We start from the raw sequence: 15,669 nt of genomic DNA on the forward strand, positions 1-15,669 counted from the left end.
TATTCTCACATTCTTGTTCTGCCTTATTTGTAAATGGACATTTCCACACATTTGTGCGCATTTGCACGCATGAGGCTTAAATCCTGACCAAAAGAGCAGATTTTCCCATTTTCTTTTTTTTACTCAAGAATGCACGGCGCTCGTTTAAGCACCTGTGCGCATAAGCGCATTACATTTTAGGGGCTGTATTTTAGCTCAGCAAAAAAAAAAAAAAAAAAAATCTGTACTGAGCTTTTTCAAGCTGCAGTGTGCAAGAGGCCTAAATATGTAAAATATATGTAAAAATAAAAAGCAATAGAACAAATAAAACTTCTAATTTTATATAGTGTCCATGTCTTTACAAACCAGGGTCCAACAAACTTTTTATGACATTTAATTATAAAGCATTTAACTCCCAAAAAGGTAATCATTGGGGGGGGGGGGGGGGATATGCATGATTGTGTATTTAAAGATAAAAAAATAAAAAATAAAAATTAAAGAAGAATATTGACGAAAACATTTCTGCACATTCGCGCGTATTTGGAGCATGATGCGTAAATTACTGACCATAAGAGCAGATTTTTCAATAATTATTTATTATTTTTAATGAAGAATGCACACAGCGCTTGTTTACGCGCCTGTGTGCATAGGCACATTACAATTTATGGGCTGTATTTTAGCTCAGTAAAAAAAAAAAAAAAATCTGTACTGCGCTTTTTCAAGCTGCAGTGTGCAAGAGCCCTAAATATGTAAAAATATATGTAAAAATAAAAAGCAATAGAACAAATAAAACTCCTAATTTTATATAGTGTCCATGTCTTTATAAACCAGGGTCCAACAAACTTTTATGACATTTAATTATAAAGCATTTAACTCCCAAAAAGGTAATCATTGGGGGGGATATGCATGATTGTGTATATAAAAAATAAAAATTAAAGAAGAATATTGACACACATTTGTGTACATTGGCGTGTATTTACGCGCATGAGACATAAATTACTGTAATTTAGCTCAGTAAAAAAATAAATAAAAAAAAAATCTGTACTGAGCTTTTTCAAGCTGCAGTGTGCAAGAGCCCTAAATATGTAAAATATATGTAAAAATAAAAAGCAATAGAACAAATAAAACTCCTAATTTATATAGTGTCCATGTCTTTATAAACCAGGGGCCAACAAACTTTTTATGACATTTAATTATAAAGCATTTAACTCCCAAAAAGGTAATCATGGGGGGGGGGGGGATATGCATGATTGTGTATTTAAACATAAAAAAATAAAAATTAAAGAAGAATATTGACGCACATTTGTGTACATTTGCGCGTATTTACGCGCATGAGACATAAATTACTGTAATTTAGCTCAGTAAAAAAAGAAAAAAAAAATCTGTACTGAGCTTTTTCAAGCTGCAGTGTGCAAGAGGCCTAAATATGTAAAATATATGTAAAAATAAAAAGAAATAGAACAAATAAAACTCCTAATTTATATAGTGTACATAAGTGTTTATGGCATTTAATTATAAAGCATTTAACTCCCAAAAAGGTAATCATGGGGGGGGGGGAGAATTGCATGATTGTGTATTTAAACATTAAAAAAAATTAAATAAAATAAAAAAAAAAAAGAGAAAAAAAAAATGAAAGAAGAATATTGATGAAAACATTTTCTCTGTATACACGTGGCGTAGATATTTTAGCAGCACAGAAACAATATAATAAAAATGTAATAAAGATTTTTCGCTAGGAATTGCTCTGTCGCGGCAGTTGATTACTCTGCTTAGCCATCAGAAAAAGCGCGGTGATGAATATGCGGCTGGGTTATGACCTCTGCTGTAGTTGAGCTGTTTAAATTTATAAAAGCTGTTGAGGTGATACTATAATCGCTCACATCTTTAGTGCCTTGGAAATGGCCTCGCTGGGAATAGAACTAATTACTACACATCTGTATTTATTTGATCCACGCAGAATTATCCTTCTGTCACTCGCAGGAGAAGCTGCCAGGCTTTTGTATAACGCTAACTCATCCCGTGCCGCCGTCCCGCCTCATATTGAGGGAGTAAATGCTGAGAGAAAATCAATTGGTGATATAAAGAGACAGAGAAGGGGGCGGCATGTAATACCCCAGTATGGGGGGGGGGGGGTAAAGTATAAGGCTGAGGCTGGCTGATTGTTTTGTCTATTGTCCTTAAGTGGAAATACACTGTGTCTGAGCACCACAAACCGAAAATGCTATTTAATTAATTTTTAATATTCAAAGCAAACCCCCCCCCCCCCCATCCATCTATCCATCCATCCATCCATGTCTCCATGCTTTATTTTGTGGGGAAATCACTTAAAAAAAAAACACCCCTCTGGCATGTCTGGCTGTGGCCACCTTGAGTAAGAGCAGATGATTCATATAGCTTTTACTTCCGGGAATCCATCCACTCTTAGCTCAGGCACGAAGGCAGGAGAGTGTGCTTAGCTGAGGATTCCAGGAAGTATTTACTTCCTGGAATCCATCTGCTCTTAGATCAGGCATGCGGGCAGGGGAGTGTCCTTAGCTGAGGATTCCAGGAAATATTTTTCCTGGAATCCATCCGCTCTTAGCTCAGGCATGCAGGCAGGAGAGTGTGCTTAGCTGAGAATTCTAGAAAGCATTTACTTCCGGGAATCCATCAGCTCTTAGCTCAGGCATGCAGGCAGGGGAGTGTGTTTAGCTGAGGATTCCAGGAAGCATTTACTTCCTGCAATACATCCTCTCTTAGCTTAGGCATGCAGGCAGGGGAGTGTGTTTAGCTGAGGAAGCCCCTCCCACCATGAAGACTCCTGGGATGTATGACATCATTTTGGCCTAGGCCAGAAACCAGGAAGACACTGAAGAAATGTGAAAAAAAAAAAAAAAAATATATATATATATATATATATATATATACATATATATATATATATATATATATATACATATATACATATATATACAGTATATATATATATATATATATATGCCATACCGTGATATACACTATATATATATCTATATAATTTATTTTAGATCAGCTGGATCTATTGTAACTTTATCACCCTATACACTCCATGGAATTGCACCTTGATGTCTTGGTCTGTCCCTTGGCTGCTCCCCTTGGCCTGGTTGGCTCTTCCCGTTACAGCCCTGGGATAGACGTTTGTCCCCTCCCAGATACTGGGTCCATCCTTTGAGCTGATATGGAAGTAATTATGTCATTTGAAACCCTTCCTCACCCCTTCTTGCTGTGGGGAGTAATTTAACATACCCCTGTCCATATGGGATTATCTCTTTCTAACACATACCTATTTTAATATAGTAATACATACATATTTGCTATATTATAGGTCAATTATATGTACCTTTATATGCCCTAATATCAGTATAATATGAATTTTTCCTATGGCAGCTTTTTTTTAACATATGTCTGTATTATTTCTGGTCCAGTGCACCAGTCTGAACGTACATAAAAAATCCCTGTAGTGGTCCCTTCTCTGTGTACAAGCCGCTCACACTCCTGGTTGCTGGTGTTATCTGACCACCAAGTGCCGTCATTGTCCTGGCCCCTCCCCTACGCGTGTCGACACAGGGTCACGTGTCTTCATCAGGGCAGTTCTATTGGACAGTGTAACTCCGAACATCCTCTGTTACTGCCACATCCAAAAATGTATAGAGATAAATAACTGCAGAACCCTAGTTCTGCCAAAGGCGGACTTAACTACTTCAATACCGGGCACTTTCACCTCCTTCCTGCCCAGGCCAATTTTCAGCTTTCAGCGCTGTCACACTTTGAATGGCAATTGCGCGGTCATGCTACACTGACTGTACCCATGTGACATTTTTATCATTTTTTTCACACAAATTTTGGTGGTATTTAATCACCGCTGGGTTTTTTATTTCTTACAAGAAAAAAAGAAAATTTTGAAAAAAAAAAAACGTTTTTATTTTCTGTGAGTAAATTTTGAAAATAAGTAATTTTTCTCCTTCACTGATGTGCACTGATAGGCTGCACTGATGGGCACTGATAAGCTGCACTGATGGGCACTGATGAGGTGGCACTTTTGGGCACTGATGAGGAGGTACTAATATGCCACACTGATGGGCACTGATAGGTGGCACTGATGAGCACTGAAAGGCGGCACTGATGGGCAGCACAGATGAGCAGGCACTGATTGGCAACACTATGGGCACTGATTGTGGGCACTGTGGGCAATGATGGTGGGCACTGTTTTTGAGCATTTCTGTAATCAGAGCACTGATTACCTTTTCTAGGTTCCCTTTTGAGGTTGAGCCGCTGATCGGCTCTCCTCGCCACACACTCTGATAGTGGAGGACGTGGAAGGGATGGAGGATGTGGAAGGAGGGGTGAACATGTAGGAGGTGGGGGGGGGGGTTCCTCTAGACCAAAACCTCATAGGTTCCAATGAAGTCTACAGCTTCCTCCTCTCCCATATATCACTCTGCTCGCCAGTGAAAGAACCCGCAATCCATGATAAATCACCCAATTAGTTGAGCCTTCTTCAAAATGACTTGTGTAGTATAACACAGAGCAAGCTGTATAAGGGCCGTACCAAGGAGAGTGTGCACAAAATGTTCCCTCCTTCTTCCAATATCCAGAGGTAGATCTCCTCAAATGCCTGGGTTATCCAAAGGTGACATCCATCTACTTGGGTCAGTCCTTGCTTGTTGGAAGTACTTCCAACAAGCAAGGACTGACCCAAGTAGATTGGAAGTACTTCCAACAAGCAAGGACTGACCCAAGTAGATTGGAAGTACTTCCAACAAGCAAGGACTGACCCAAGTAGATTGGAAGTACTTCCAACAAGCAAGGACTGACCCAAGTAGATTGGAAGTACTTCCAACAAGCAAGGACTGACCCAAGTAGATTGGAAGTACTTCCAACTAGCAAGGACTGACCCAAGTAGATTGGAAGTACTTCCAACAAGCAAGGACTGACCCAAGTAGATTGGAAGTTCTTCCAACAAGCAAGGACTGACACAAGTAGATTGGAAGTACTTCCAACAAGCAAGGACTGACCCAAGTAGATTGGAAGTATTTCCAACAAGCAAGGACTGACCCAAGTAGATTGGAAGTACTTCCAACAAGCAAGGACTGACCCAAGTAGATTGGAAGTACTTCCAACAAGCAAGGACTGACCCAAGTAGATTGGAAGTACTTCCAACAAGCAAGGATTGACCCAAGTAGATTGGAAGTACTTCCAACAAGCAAGGACTGACCCAAGTAGATTGGAAGTACTTCCAACAAGCAAGGACTGACCCAAGTAGATTGGAAGTACTTCCAACAAGCAAGGACTGACCCAAGTAGATTGGAGGTACTTCCAACAAGCAAGGACTGACCCAAGTAGATTGGAAGTACTTCCAACAAGCAAGGACTGACCCAAGTAGAATGGAAGTACTTCCAACAAGCAAGGACTGACCCAAGTAGATTGGAAGTACTTCCAACAAGCAAGGACTGACCCAAGTAGATGGATGTCACCTTTGGATAACCTTTGGATAACCCGGGCATTTGAGGAGATCTACCTCTAGATATTGGAAGGAGGGAACATTGTGTGCACACTCTCCTTGGTACAGCTTACTCTGTGTTATACTACACAAGTCATTTTGAAGAAGGCTCAACTAATTAGGTGATTTATCATGGATTGCGGGTCCTTTCCCTGGCGAGCAGAGTGATATATGGGAGAGGAGGAAGCTGTATATTTCATTGGAACCTATGAGGTTTTGGTCTAGAAGAAACCCCCCCTCCTACATGTTTATCCCTCCTTCCACACCCTCCATCCCTTCCACATCTTCCATCCATCTGTGTGGTGGGCTATATTGGTGTGATGAGACCACTTTGATGCCCACGTCCATTTGAAGAATTTCGACACAGCCATCCACTGAAACAGTCAATAATGTTAAGAGGATTTCCTCCCACAAATGGGTCTCGAGAAAGCTACGCTTACAGCGAAACGCGTCGATCTCCCCTGTGGTCAGTGGAGGAGGTCCAGTACAGGATCTGTGTCCCCTGGTATTGGTGGAAATTCTCCGCCCCCTCCTGGGTAAAGGGAATTACTGTATTAGCATTTTATTCCATGCTTCATTGGTTAGCAGATGTTTCTATTTGTCCTAGTTTTTGGTTCTGTCTTTGATGTCACTCTGGAATGTATACTCTTTTTTTTTATACAAATTTACCAATAAAACACTCTTTTGATACTTTTATAAGAATGAAGTCTCCGGTCTGATGCTAATGCCTAAGAATGAAGTCTCCGGTCCGATGCTAATGCCTAAGAATGAAGTCTCCGGTCTCATACTAATGCCTAAGAGTGAAGTCTCCGGTCTCATACTAATGCCAAAGAATGAAGTCTCCGGTCTCATGCTAATGCCTAAGAATGAAGTCTCCGGTCTCATGCTAATGCCTAAGAATGAAGTCTCCGGTCTCATGCAAATGCCTAAGAATGAAGTCTCCGGTCTCATGCTAATGCCTAAGAATGAAGTCTCCGGTCTCATGCTAATGCCTAAGAATGAAGTCTCCGGTCTCATGCTAATGCCTAAGAATGAAGTCTCCGGTCTCATACTAATGCCTAAGAATGAGTCCGGTCTCATACTAATGCCTAAGAGTAAAGTCTCCGGTCTCATGCTAATGCTTAAGAATGAAGTCTCCGGTCTCATACTAATGCCTAAGAATGAAGTCTCCGGTCTCATGCTAATGCCTAAGAATGAAGTCTCCGGTCTCATGCTAATGCCTAAGAATGAAGTCTCCGGTCTCATGCTAATGCCTAAGAATGAAGTCTCCGGTCTCATACTAATGCCTAAGAATGAGTCCGGTCTCATACTAATGCCTAAGAGTAAAGTCTCCGGTCTCATGCTAATGCCTAAGAATGAAGTCTCCGGTCTCATACTAATGCCTAAGAATGAAGTCTCCGGTCTCATGCTAATGCCTAAGAATGAAGTCTCCGGTCTCATGCAAATGCCTAAGAATGAAGTCTCCGGTCTCATGCTAATGCCTAAGAATGAAGTCTCCGGTCTCATGCTAATGCCTAAGAATGAAGTCTCCGGTCTCATGCTAATGCCTAAGAATGAAGTCTCCGGTCTCATGCTAATGCCTAAGAATGAAGTCTCCGGTCTCATGCTAATGCTTAAGAATGAAGTCTCCGGTCTCATGCTAATGCCTAAGAATGAAGTCTCCGGTCTCATACTAATGCCTAAGAATGAAGTCTCCGGTCTCATGCTAATGCCTAAGAATGAAGTCTCCGGTCTCATACTAATGCCTAAGAATGAGTCCGGTCTCATACTAATGCCTAAGAGTAAAGTCTCCGGTCTCATGCTAATGCCTAAGAATGAAGTCTCCGGTCTGATGCTAATGCCTAAGAATGAAGTCTCCGGTCTCATACTAATGCCTAAGAATGAAGTCTCCGGTCTCATACTAATGCCTAAGAATGAAGTCTCCGGTCTCGTACTAATGCCTAAGAATGAAGTCTCCGGTCTCATACTAATGCCTAAGAATGAAGTCTCCGGTCTCGTACTAATGCCTAAGAATGAAGTCTCCGGTCTGATGCTAATGCCTAAGAATGAAGTCTCCGGTCTCATGCTAATGCCTAAGAATGAAGTCTCCGGTCTCATGCTAATGCCATAAAAGTCCACCTTTGGCAGAACTGGGGTTCTGCAGTTATTTATGTCTATTGGACAGGGATTTAGTCAGCCTTATATATGTTCTTGCAAGCGCCATTTTCCTGTAGCATATCAGGTGCCGCCATTTTTCCAGTGGTAAATCCCGTACCTTCTGTTTTCTTTATACCTTCATGCACTGTGGTTATATCACGTAGCCGAGTTGGGATTATTTTGGATTTTCATTTTCGCATTAGCGCCGTTTTTTCACTTTTTTTTCTATAGCCCAGGAAGGCAAGAAACTCCCTTGCTCCTCCCTCCTTCTCTTCCCACCTCACATCTCCAAACTTCTCCTCTTCCCTTTTCCAACAGACTGACTGGAGACTGCACTGTCCACTGTTAACTGTTAACCACTGTTAACTCTGTCCTTTGAAGACCAGAAGTTCAAGGAAGCCGCACCAACAGAGGGGAAGGCAGCGGCATTGAAAGTTGTAAACTGCAAGTGCTGGGGTTAAGAATTGTAACAGTGTCCTGGGGGATGGTTATCTTAGGCTGCATTCACATGTCAGCTTATAATCGCGGGCAGAACCGCCGCGGTTCCGCCCGCGATTCGGAGATTTATTGCAAATCGTTGGACGCCTAGCGTTGCCCATTGATTTGCAATAGCCCCCCAAACGCCGAGCGATGTTGCCGCGATTTAGGCCCGCCGAATCGCGGCAACATCGCGCAAACAAAATCGCGGGACGCAATACGCTCCAAAAAAGTACAAGAGCTTCTTTGGAGCGTATTGCGTCCCGCGATTTTGTTTGCGCGATGTTGCCGCGATTCGGCGGGCGTAAATCGCGGCAACATCGCTCGGCGTTTGGGGGGCTATTGCAAATCAACGGGCAACGCTAGGCGTCCCGCGATTTGCAATAAATCTCCGAATCGCGGGCGGAACCGCGGCGGTTCTGCCCGCGATTATAAGCTGACATGTGAATGCAGCCTAATACTCTTAGCAAAGTGTCTGCATGAAGGTTCATACTGTAGGACTTACAGGAAATGTGTCCGCAGCCTCAGGGGTGATGATGGAAAATCTCTCGGGCAGCTCAGCGGCATCTTGGGGATTCCCGGACAACGCCGCCGTCCTCAGACCCAGGAGGTTGCGGTAGTATTGTTCCATCTCCTCATCCATCTTCACAGGACACACATAGAGGACGTCCACATTGGGGTCTGCAGGACAGCAATTTTACAATTTTACATATACTAAACTACAGGTCAGATCTACAGTAATATACTACAAATAAAATATATCTGGAATAATATATATATATATATATATATATATATATATATATATATATATAACTAATAAAATATAAAAGAATAATACATACATAATAATACTAAAGTTACTAGCAATGAAAAAAAAAAAACAAAAAAAAAAAAAACTACTTATTTTATAAATAAATATATAATTCTTAAAATTAAAGTACAAAATAAAATCCTAAAAATATCTATAAGGTCAGATCTATATTATTATACTAATAAGATATAAGATAGACACTAATAAAATACAAAATAATAAAAAAAATGTAATATAAAGTGCTAATATCAAATAAAATACAAAATAACATACTAATACAACTTCAGGGTCAGAACCACATTAATATGCTACAAATAAAATATAATATAAAATACTATTTAAATACAAAAGAATAATACATAAATAAGAATACTAAAGTAAATAGCAATGAAAAATAAAATATTAATTTATAAGTAAACATATTCTACTTAAAAGTAAAGTACAAAAAATACTAAAAAATATCTACAGCCAGATCTATATTATTATACTAATAGGATATAACATAAACACTAATAAAATACTAAATAATAATAAATAAATAATACTAAAGTAAATAATAAAAAAATACAAAAAAATGTAAATAATAATTAAAACAAAAATGATAATACCTAAAAAATAAAGCATAAAATACAAAAAAAAACACAAAAGCTACAGGGTCAGGGCTGCTTTATTATACTACATATTATACTACATATAAAATATAACATAAACACTAATAAAATACAAAGTAATAAATGATTAAAAATAGAATCTAAAATGCTAATAAAATAAAAAATAACATATTAATAAAACTTTAGAATCATAAATAAAATTGAATATAAAATACGAATAAAATACTAAATAATAATAATAAATAAATAACACTAAAGTAAATAATAATAAAAAATATAAAAAATACATAAAAATGTAAATAATAAATAAATAATAATTTAAAAAATGTATAATACTTACAAATCAAAGCATGAAATACTGATAAAACTACAGCGTCAGAGCTGCACTGCATTAATATACTACATATTAAATATAACATACACTCTAATAAAATAAGTATAAAAAAAAACTTATATTAAATGCTAATAAAATAAAATACTAATAACACTTCAGGGTCAGAACTACATTTTTATGCTACAAATAAAATATAATGTAATATTCGAAATAATAATTAATACATACTAAAGTAAATAATATTAAAAAGAAAATTTAAAATACAAAAAAATGTAAATAAATAGATAAATAAATACTAATTTAAAAAATCTATAATACTTAAAAATAAAGTAATAAATAATAAAAAAAATATAAAATGCTAATAAAATAAAATATGAAATAAAATACTAATAAAACTTCAGTGCCAGAGCCACACTATTATGCTACAAATAAAATATAATATAAAATACTAAATAATCATACATAAATAATACTAACATAAATAAAAATAAAATATAAAATACAAATAGCTAGGTCAATGATAAATAAATAAATAAAAATTCTAAAATATAGTACAAAATACTACTGCTACAAAAAAAAAAAAAAAACTACAGGATCAGAACACTACATTAACCACTTAAGGAATGGAAGGTTTTACCCCCTTAATGTGTAAAATATAAAACTACCTGCGCTGCTCCCCGAACCAAATAAGTATATATATATATATATATATATGTATAAATAAATATTGTGCTTAAGGTGCTAGTGCTAAACTCAATATGCGTAATACCTATATCAAAATTACCAGTCCATATGTATAACAAACGTGAATAAATAAATAAATATGACACAATAAATGTGAAAAATTACCAGTCCATATGTATAACAAACGTGAATAAATAAATAAATATGACACAATAAATGTGAACGGTTGTCTTCTTCTTGTGCTCAGAAGATTAAAAACAGTGACAGTCTTTGTGCATAAACATAAGTCCAAAGTGCTGCGTGCTCATATATAAAAAGTGCTGGTGCTCTTTGTACACGAGTAGGTGCTCCCCTCTTGGTCCCCTACTCACCAGAAGCCAAATAATAAAGCGCTTTCAAAATATCCTTTGAAGATAAATGCCTTATTGGACCACCAATTCAACAGCTTTGAAGGTATACTGTAGATCACAACATCCAGGTGATGCTCAAAAAAGAAAGAGATGCTGGCATCGTGAAGTATGTAAAAACTTTATTCGATGCACACAATACAGGTTACACTTACAATTTAGCAGAGGTTCACACGCCTGAAAACCATCCCACGGGTCGCCACTCAGAAGGCTGTCCTCACTCCCCGTGTCTCCGTAATCCGGAAGCTGGATGCAGTCAGGCGTAGTATATATTCGGACGAATAGCTTGACGCGTTTCGCTCCTCGCACAGAGCGTTATCAAAAGGCTTTTGATCCAGCTTCCGGATTACGGAGACACGGGGAGTGAGGACAGCCTTCTGAGTGGCGACCCGTGGGATGGTTTTCAGGCGTGTGAACCTCTGCTAAATTGTAAGTGTAACCTGTATTGTGTGCATCGAATAAAGTTTTTACATACTTCACGATGCCAGCATCTCTTTCTTTTTTGAGCATCACCTGGATGTTGTGATCTACAGTATACCTTCAAAGCTGTTGAATTGGTGGTCCAATAAGGCATTTATCTTCAAAGGATATTTTGAAAGCGCTTTATTATTTGGCTTCTGGTGAGTAGGGGACCAAGAGGGGAGCACCTACTCGTGTACAAAGAGCACCAGCACTTTTTATATATGAGCACGCAGCACTTTGGACTTATGTTTATGCACAAAGACTGTCACTGTTTTTAATCTTCTGAGCACAAGAAGAAGACAACCGTTCACATTTATTGTGTCATATTTATTTATTTATTCACGTTTGTTATACATATGGACTGGTAATTTTTCACATTTATTGTGTCATATTTATTTATTTATTCACGTTTGTTATACATATGGACTGGTAATTTTGATATAGGTATTACGCATATTGAGTTTAGCACTAGCACCTTAAGCACAATATTTATTTATACATATATATATATATATATATATATATACTTATTTGGTTCGGGGAGCAGCGCAGGTAGTTTTATATTTTACACTTTTTAAGGCACATCCCTTCCTTATACCGAGCAGCAGCTCACCCTATTTTATTCTTCTAATAATTTTAATCCTCAGCGCTAGCCTTTTACAATTTACCCCCTTAATGACCAGGTCATTTTTTGCGATTCGGCACTGCGTTACTTTAACTGACAATTGCACACGCTGCACCAAAATACAATTGATGTCATTTTTTTCCTACAAATAGAGCTTTCTTTTGGTGATATTTGATCACCTCTATGTTTTTTTTTTGTTTTTTTTTTGCGCTATAAACAAAAAAAGAATGACAATTCTGAAAACAAAAGACAAAAACAACAATATTGTTTCTGCTGTAAAACATTCCCAATAAAAAAAAATTAAAAAAATCAAAATTTTTCATCATTTTAGGCCAATATGTATTCTGACACATATTGTTGGTAAAAACAATCCCAATAAGTGTATATTGATTGGTTTGCACAAAAGTTATTACATCTACAAACTAGGGGAAAGATTTATGTCATTTTTATTTATTTTTTTCTTTTACTGGTAATGGCGTCGATCAGCGATTTTTTGCCCGATTGTGACATTGCAGCGGACAGATCGGACTCTTAACTGACACTTTTGAGGGGACAAGTGACATTACTACAGTAATCAGTGCTAAAAATATGCACTGTCATTGTACTAATGACACTGGCAGGGGAGGGGTTAACATCAGAGGCGATCAAAGGGTTAAGTGCGTCCCCAGGGAGTGCTTTCTACCTGTGTGGGGGATGGACTCACTAGATGAACACAGAGATCTGCATTTCTAAATAGCAGGAACACAAGATCCCAGTTGTTCATCTGTGATAGAACAGGGGTTTGCCTTGTTTAAATAGGCAGATCGCTGTTCTGTCTCCACGGGGAGCGATCGCCTCCGCCGGACCCGCTAATTGGCTCCCCCTTCGACCAATCTGTGTGTGAGCGCCCCCCCCCCCCCACTGTCAGTTACACAAAGCGACACACAGGTACCTCATTTCGCTTACTAGAGCCGACCTGCCGCATTAAAACTATGGCGGCTGGTTGGCAAGCGGTGAGAGGGGTTGTAAAGGCAGAAGGTGAATTCTGTGCATTAGGATAAAAATTCTTCTGTGTGTAGCAGCCCCCCTAATACTTACCTGAGCCCCTTCTCTGTTCAGCGATATTCATGAGTTCCTCCGCCGTCCGGGACTCTCCCTCCTGATTGGCTGAGACACAGACGTGGCGCCATTGGCTCCCAAAGTCAATCAAAGTCAGTGAGCCAATCAGGAGAGAGAGGGGGCAGGGCCAAACGGCAGCTCCATGTCTGAATGGACACACAGAGCTGCAGTTTGGCTTGGAAACTCAACAGGAGGGAGGGGCCAGGAGCAGGAAGGAGGGACCTGAGAAGAGGAGGATCCGGGCTGCTCTGTGCAAAACCAAAGGCACAGAGGAGGTAAGCATGATATGTTTGTTATTTAAAAAAAAAAAAAAAACCTAGAGTTTACAATTACTTTAATATACTACATTTACAGTGCATTGCGAAAGTATTTGGCCCCCTTGAACTTTTTCGACCTTTAGATTGGTATAAAATTGTGAAGAATCAACAAGTGGGACACAATCATGAAGTGGAACGAAATTTATTGGATATTTCAAACTTTGTTAACAAATAAAAAACTGAAAAATTGGGCGTGCAAAATTATTCAGCCCCTTTACTTTCAGTGCAGCAAACTCTCTCCAGAAGTTCAGTGAGGATCTCTGAATGATCCAATGTTGACCTAAATGACTAATGATGATAAATAGAATCCACCTGTGTGTAATCAAGTCTCCGTATAAATGCACCTGCACTGTGATAGTCTCAGAGGTCCGTTTAAAGCGCAGAGAGCATCATGAAGAACAAGGAACACACCAGGCAGGTCCGAGATACTGTTGTGGAGAAGTTTAAAGTCGGATTTGGATACAAAAAGATTTCCCAAGCTTTAAACATCCCAAGGAGCACTGTGCAAGCGATAATATTGAAATGGAAGGAGTATCAGACCACTGCAAATCTACGAAGACCTGGCCGTCCCTCTAAACTTTCAGCTCATACAAGGAGAAGACTGATCAGAGATGCAGCCAAGAGGCCCATGATCACTCTGGATGAACTGCAGAGATCTACAGCTGAGGTGGGAGACTCTGTCCATCGGACAACAATCAGTCGTATACTGCACAAATCTGCCCTTTATGGAAGAGTGGCAAGAAGAAAGCCATTTCTTAAAGATATCCATAAAAAGTGTCGTTTAAAGTTTGCCACAAGCCACCTGGGAGACACCAAACATGTGGAAGAAGGTGCTCTGGTCAGATGAAACCAAAATCAAACTTTTTGGCAACAATGCAAAAAGTTATGTTTGGCGTAAAAGCAACACAGCTCATCACCCTGAACACACCATCCCCACTGTCAAACATGGTGGTGGCAGCATCATGGTTTGGGCCTGCTTTTCTTCAGCAGGGACAGGGAAGATGGTTAAAATTGATGGGAAGATGGATGGAGCCAAATACAGGACCATTCTGGAAGAAAACCTGATGGAGTCTGCAAAAGACCTGAGACTGGGACGGAGATTTGTCTTCCAACAAGACAATGATCCAAAACATAAAGCAAAATCTACAATGGAATGGTTCACAAATAAACATATATAGGTGTTAGAATGGCCAAGTCAAAGTCCAGACCTGAATCCAATCGAGAATCTGTGGAAAGAACTGAAAACTGCTGTTCACAAACACTCTCCATCCAACCTCACTGAGCTCGAGCTGTTTTGCCAGGAGGACTGGGCAAAAATTTCAGTCTCTCGATGTGCAAAACTGATAGAGACATACCCCAAGCGACTTACAGCTGTAATCGCAGCAAAAGGTGGCGCTACAAAGTATTAACTTAAGGGGGCTGAATAATTTTGCACACCCAATTTTTCAGTTTTTTATTTGTTAAAAAAGTTTGAAATATCCAATAAATTTCGTTCCACTTCATGATTGTGTCCCACTTGTTGATTCTTCACAAAAAATTACAGTTTTATATCTTTATGTTTGAAGCCTGAAATGTGGCAAAAGGTCGCAAAGTTCAAGGGGGCCGAATACTTTCGCAATGCACTGTACATTATAACATAAAATACTAATATAATACAAAATAAAAAAATAAATCAAAATGCTGATAAAATAAAATAAAAAATATAAAACTACAAGATCAGAGCTACATTATTACACAACAAATAAAATATAATAAATATATATAAAATACTAACATAATACTAAATAATTAAAAAAAAAATAGTAATAAAAAAATTAAAAAACAAACATAAAATCTAAAATACTAATAAAATAAAATATTAAAAAAATACTAAAAAGAAATAAAGGATTAGAGCTATATTATTACACAACAAATAAAATATAATAATTATATATAAAATATTACCATAATTCTAAATAATAAAAAAACAATACTAGTAATAAAAAAATGAAATAATAAATATAAAATCTAAAATACTAATAAAATAAAATATAAAATAAAATACTAATAAAACTACAGGATCAGAGCTACATTATTAGACCATAAATAAAATATAATAAATATATATAAAATACTAACATAATACTAAATAATAAAAAAATACTAGTAATAAAAAACATAAATCTAAAATACTAATAAAATAAAATATAAAATAAAATACTAATAAA

General features: G+C 37.8%; 1 protein-coding gene across 1 annotated transcript in view; it reads right to left on the minus strand.

Annotated features, from left to right (window-relative positions):
• The window catches only part of IQCH (IQ motif containing H), a gene marked incomplete at its 5' end in the record, with an annotated part of 256,557 nt that overhangs the window by 126,189 nt on the left and 114,699 nt on the right, over nt 1-15,669 (minus strand). Inside the window, 1 exon segment of the mRNA XM_082253044.1 lies at nt 8,616-8,791. Within this exon segment, the coding sequence (XP_082109170.1) occupies nt 8,616-8,791 (176 nt within the window).

This window comes from Pelophylax lessonae (assembly GCF_965119305.1).
Source record: "Pelophylax lessonae genome assembly, chromosome: 4".
NCBI lineage: Eukaryota > Metazoa > Chordata > Amphibia > Anura > Ranidae > Pelophylax > Pelophylax lessonae.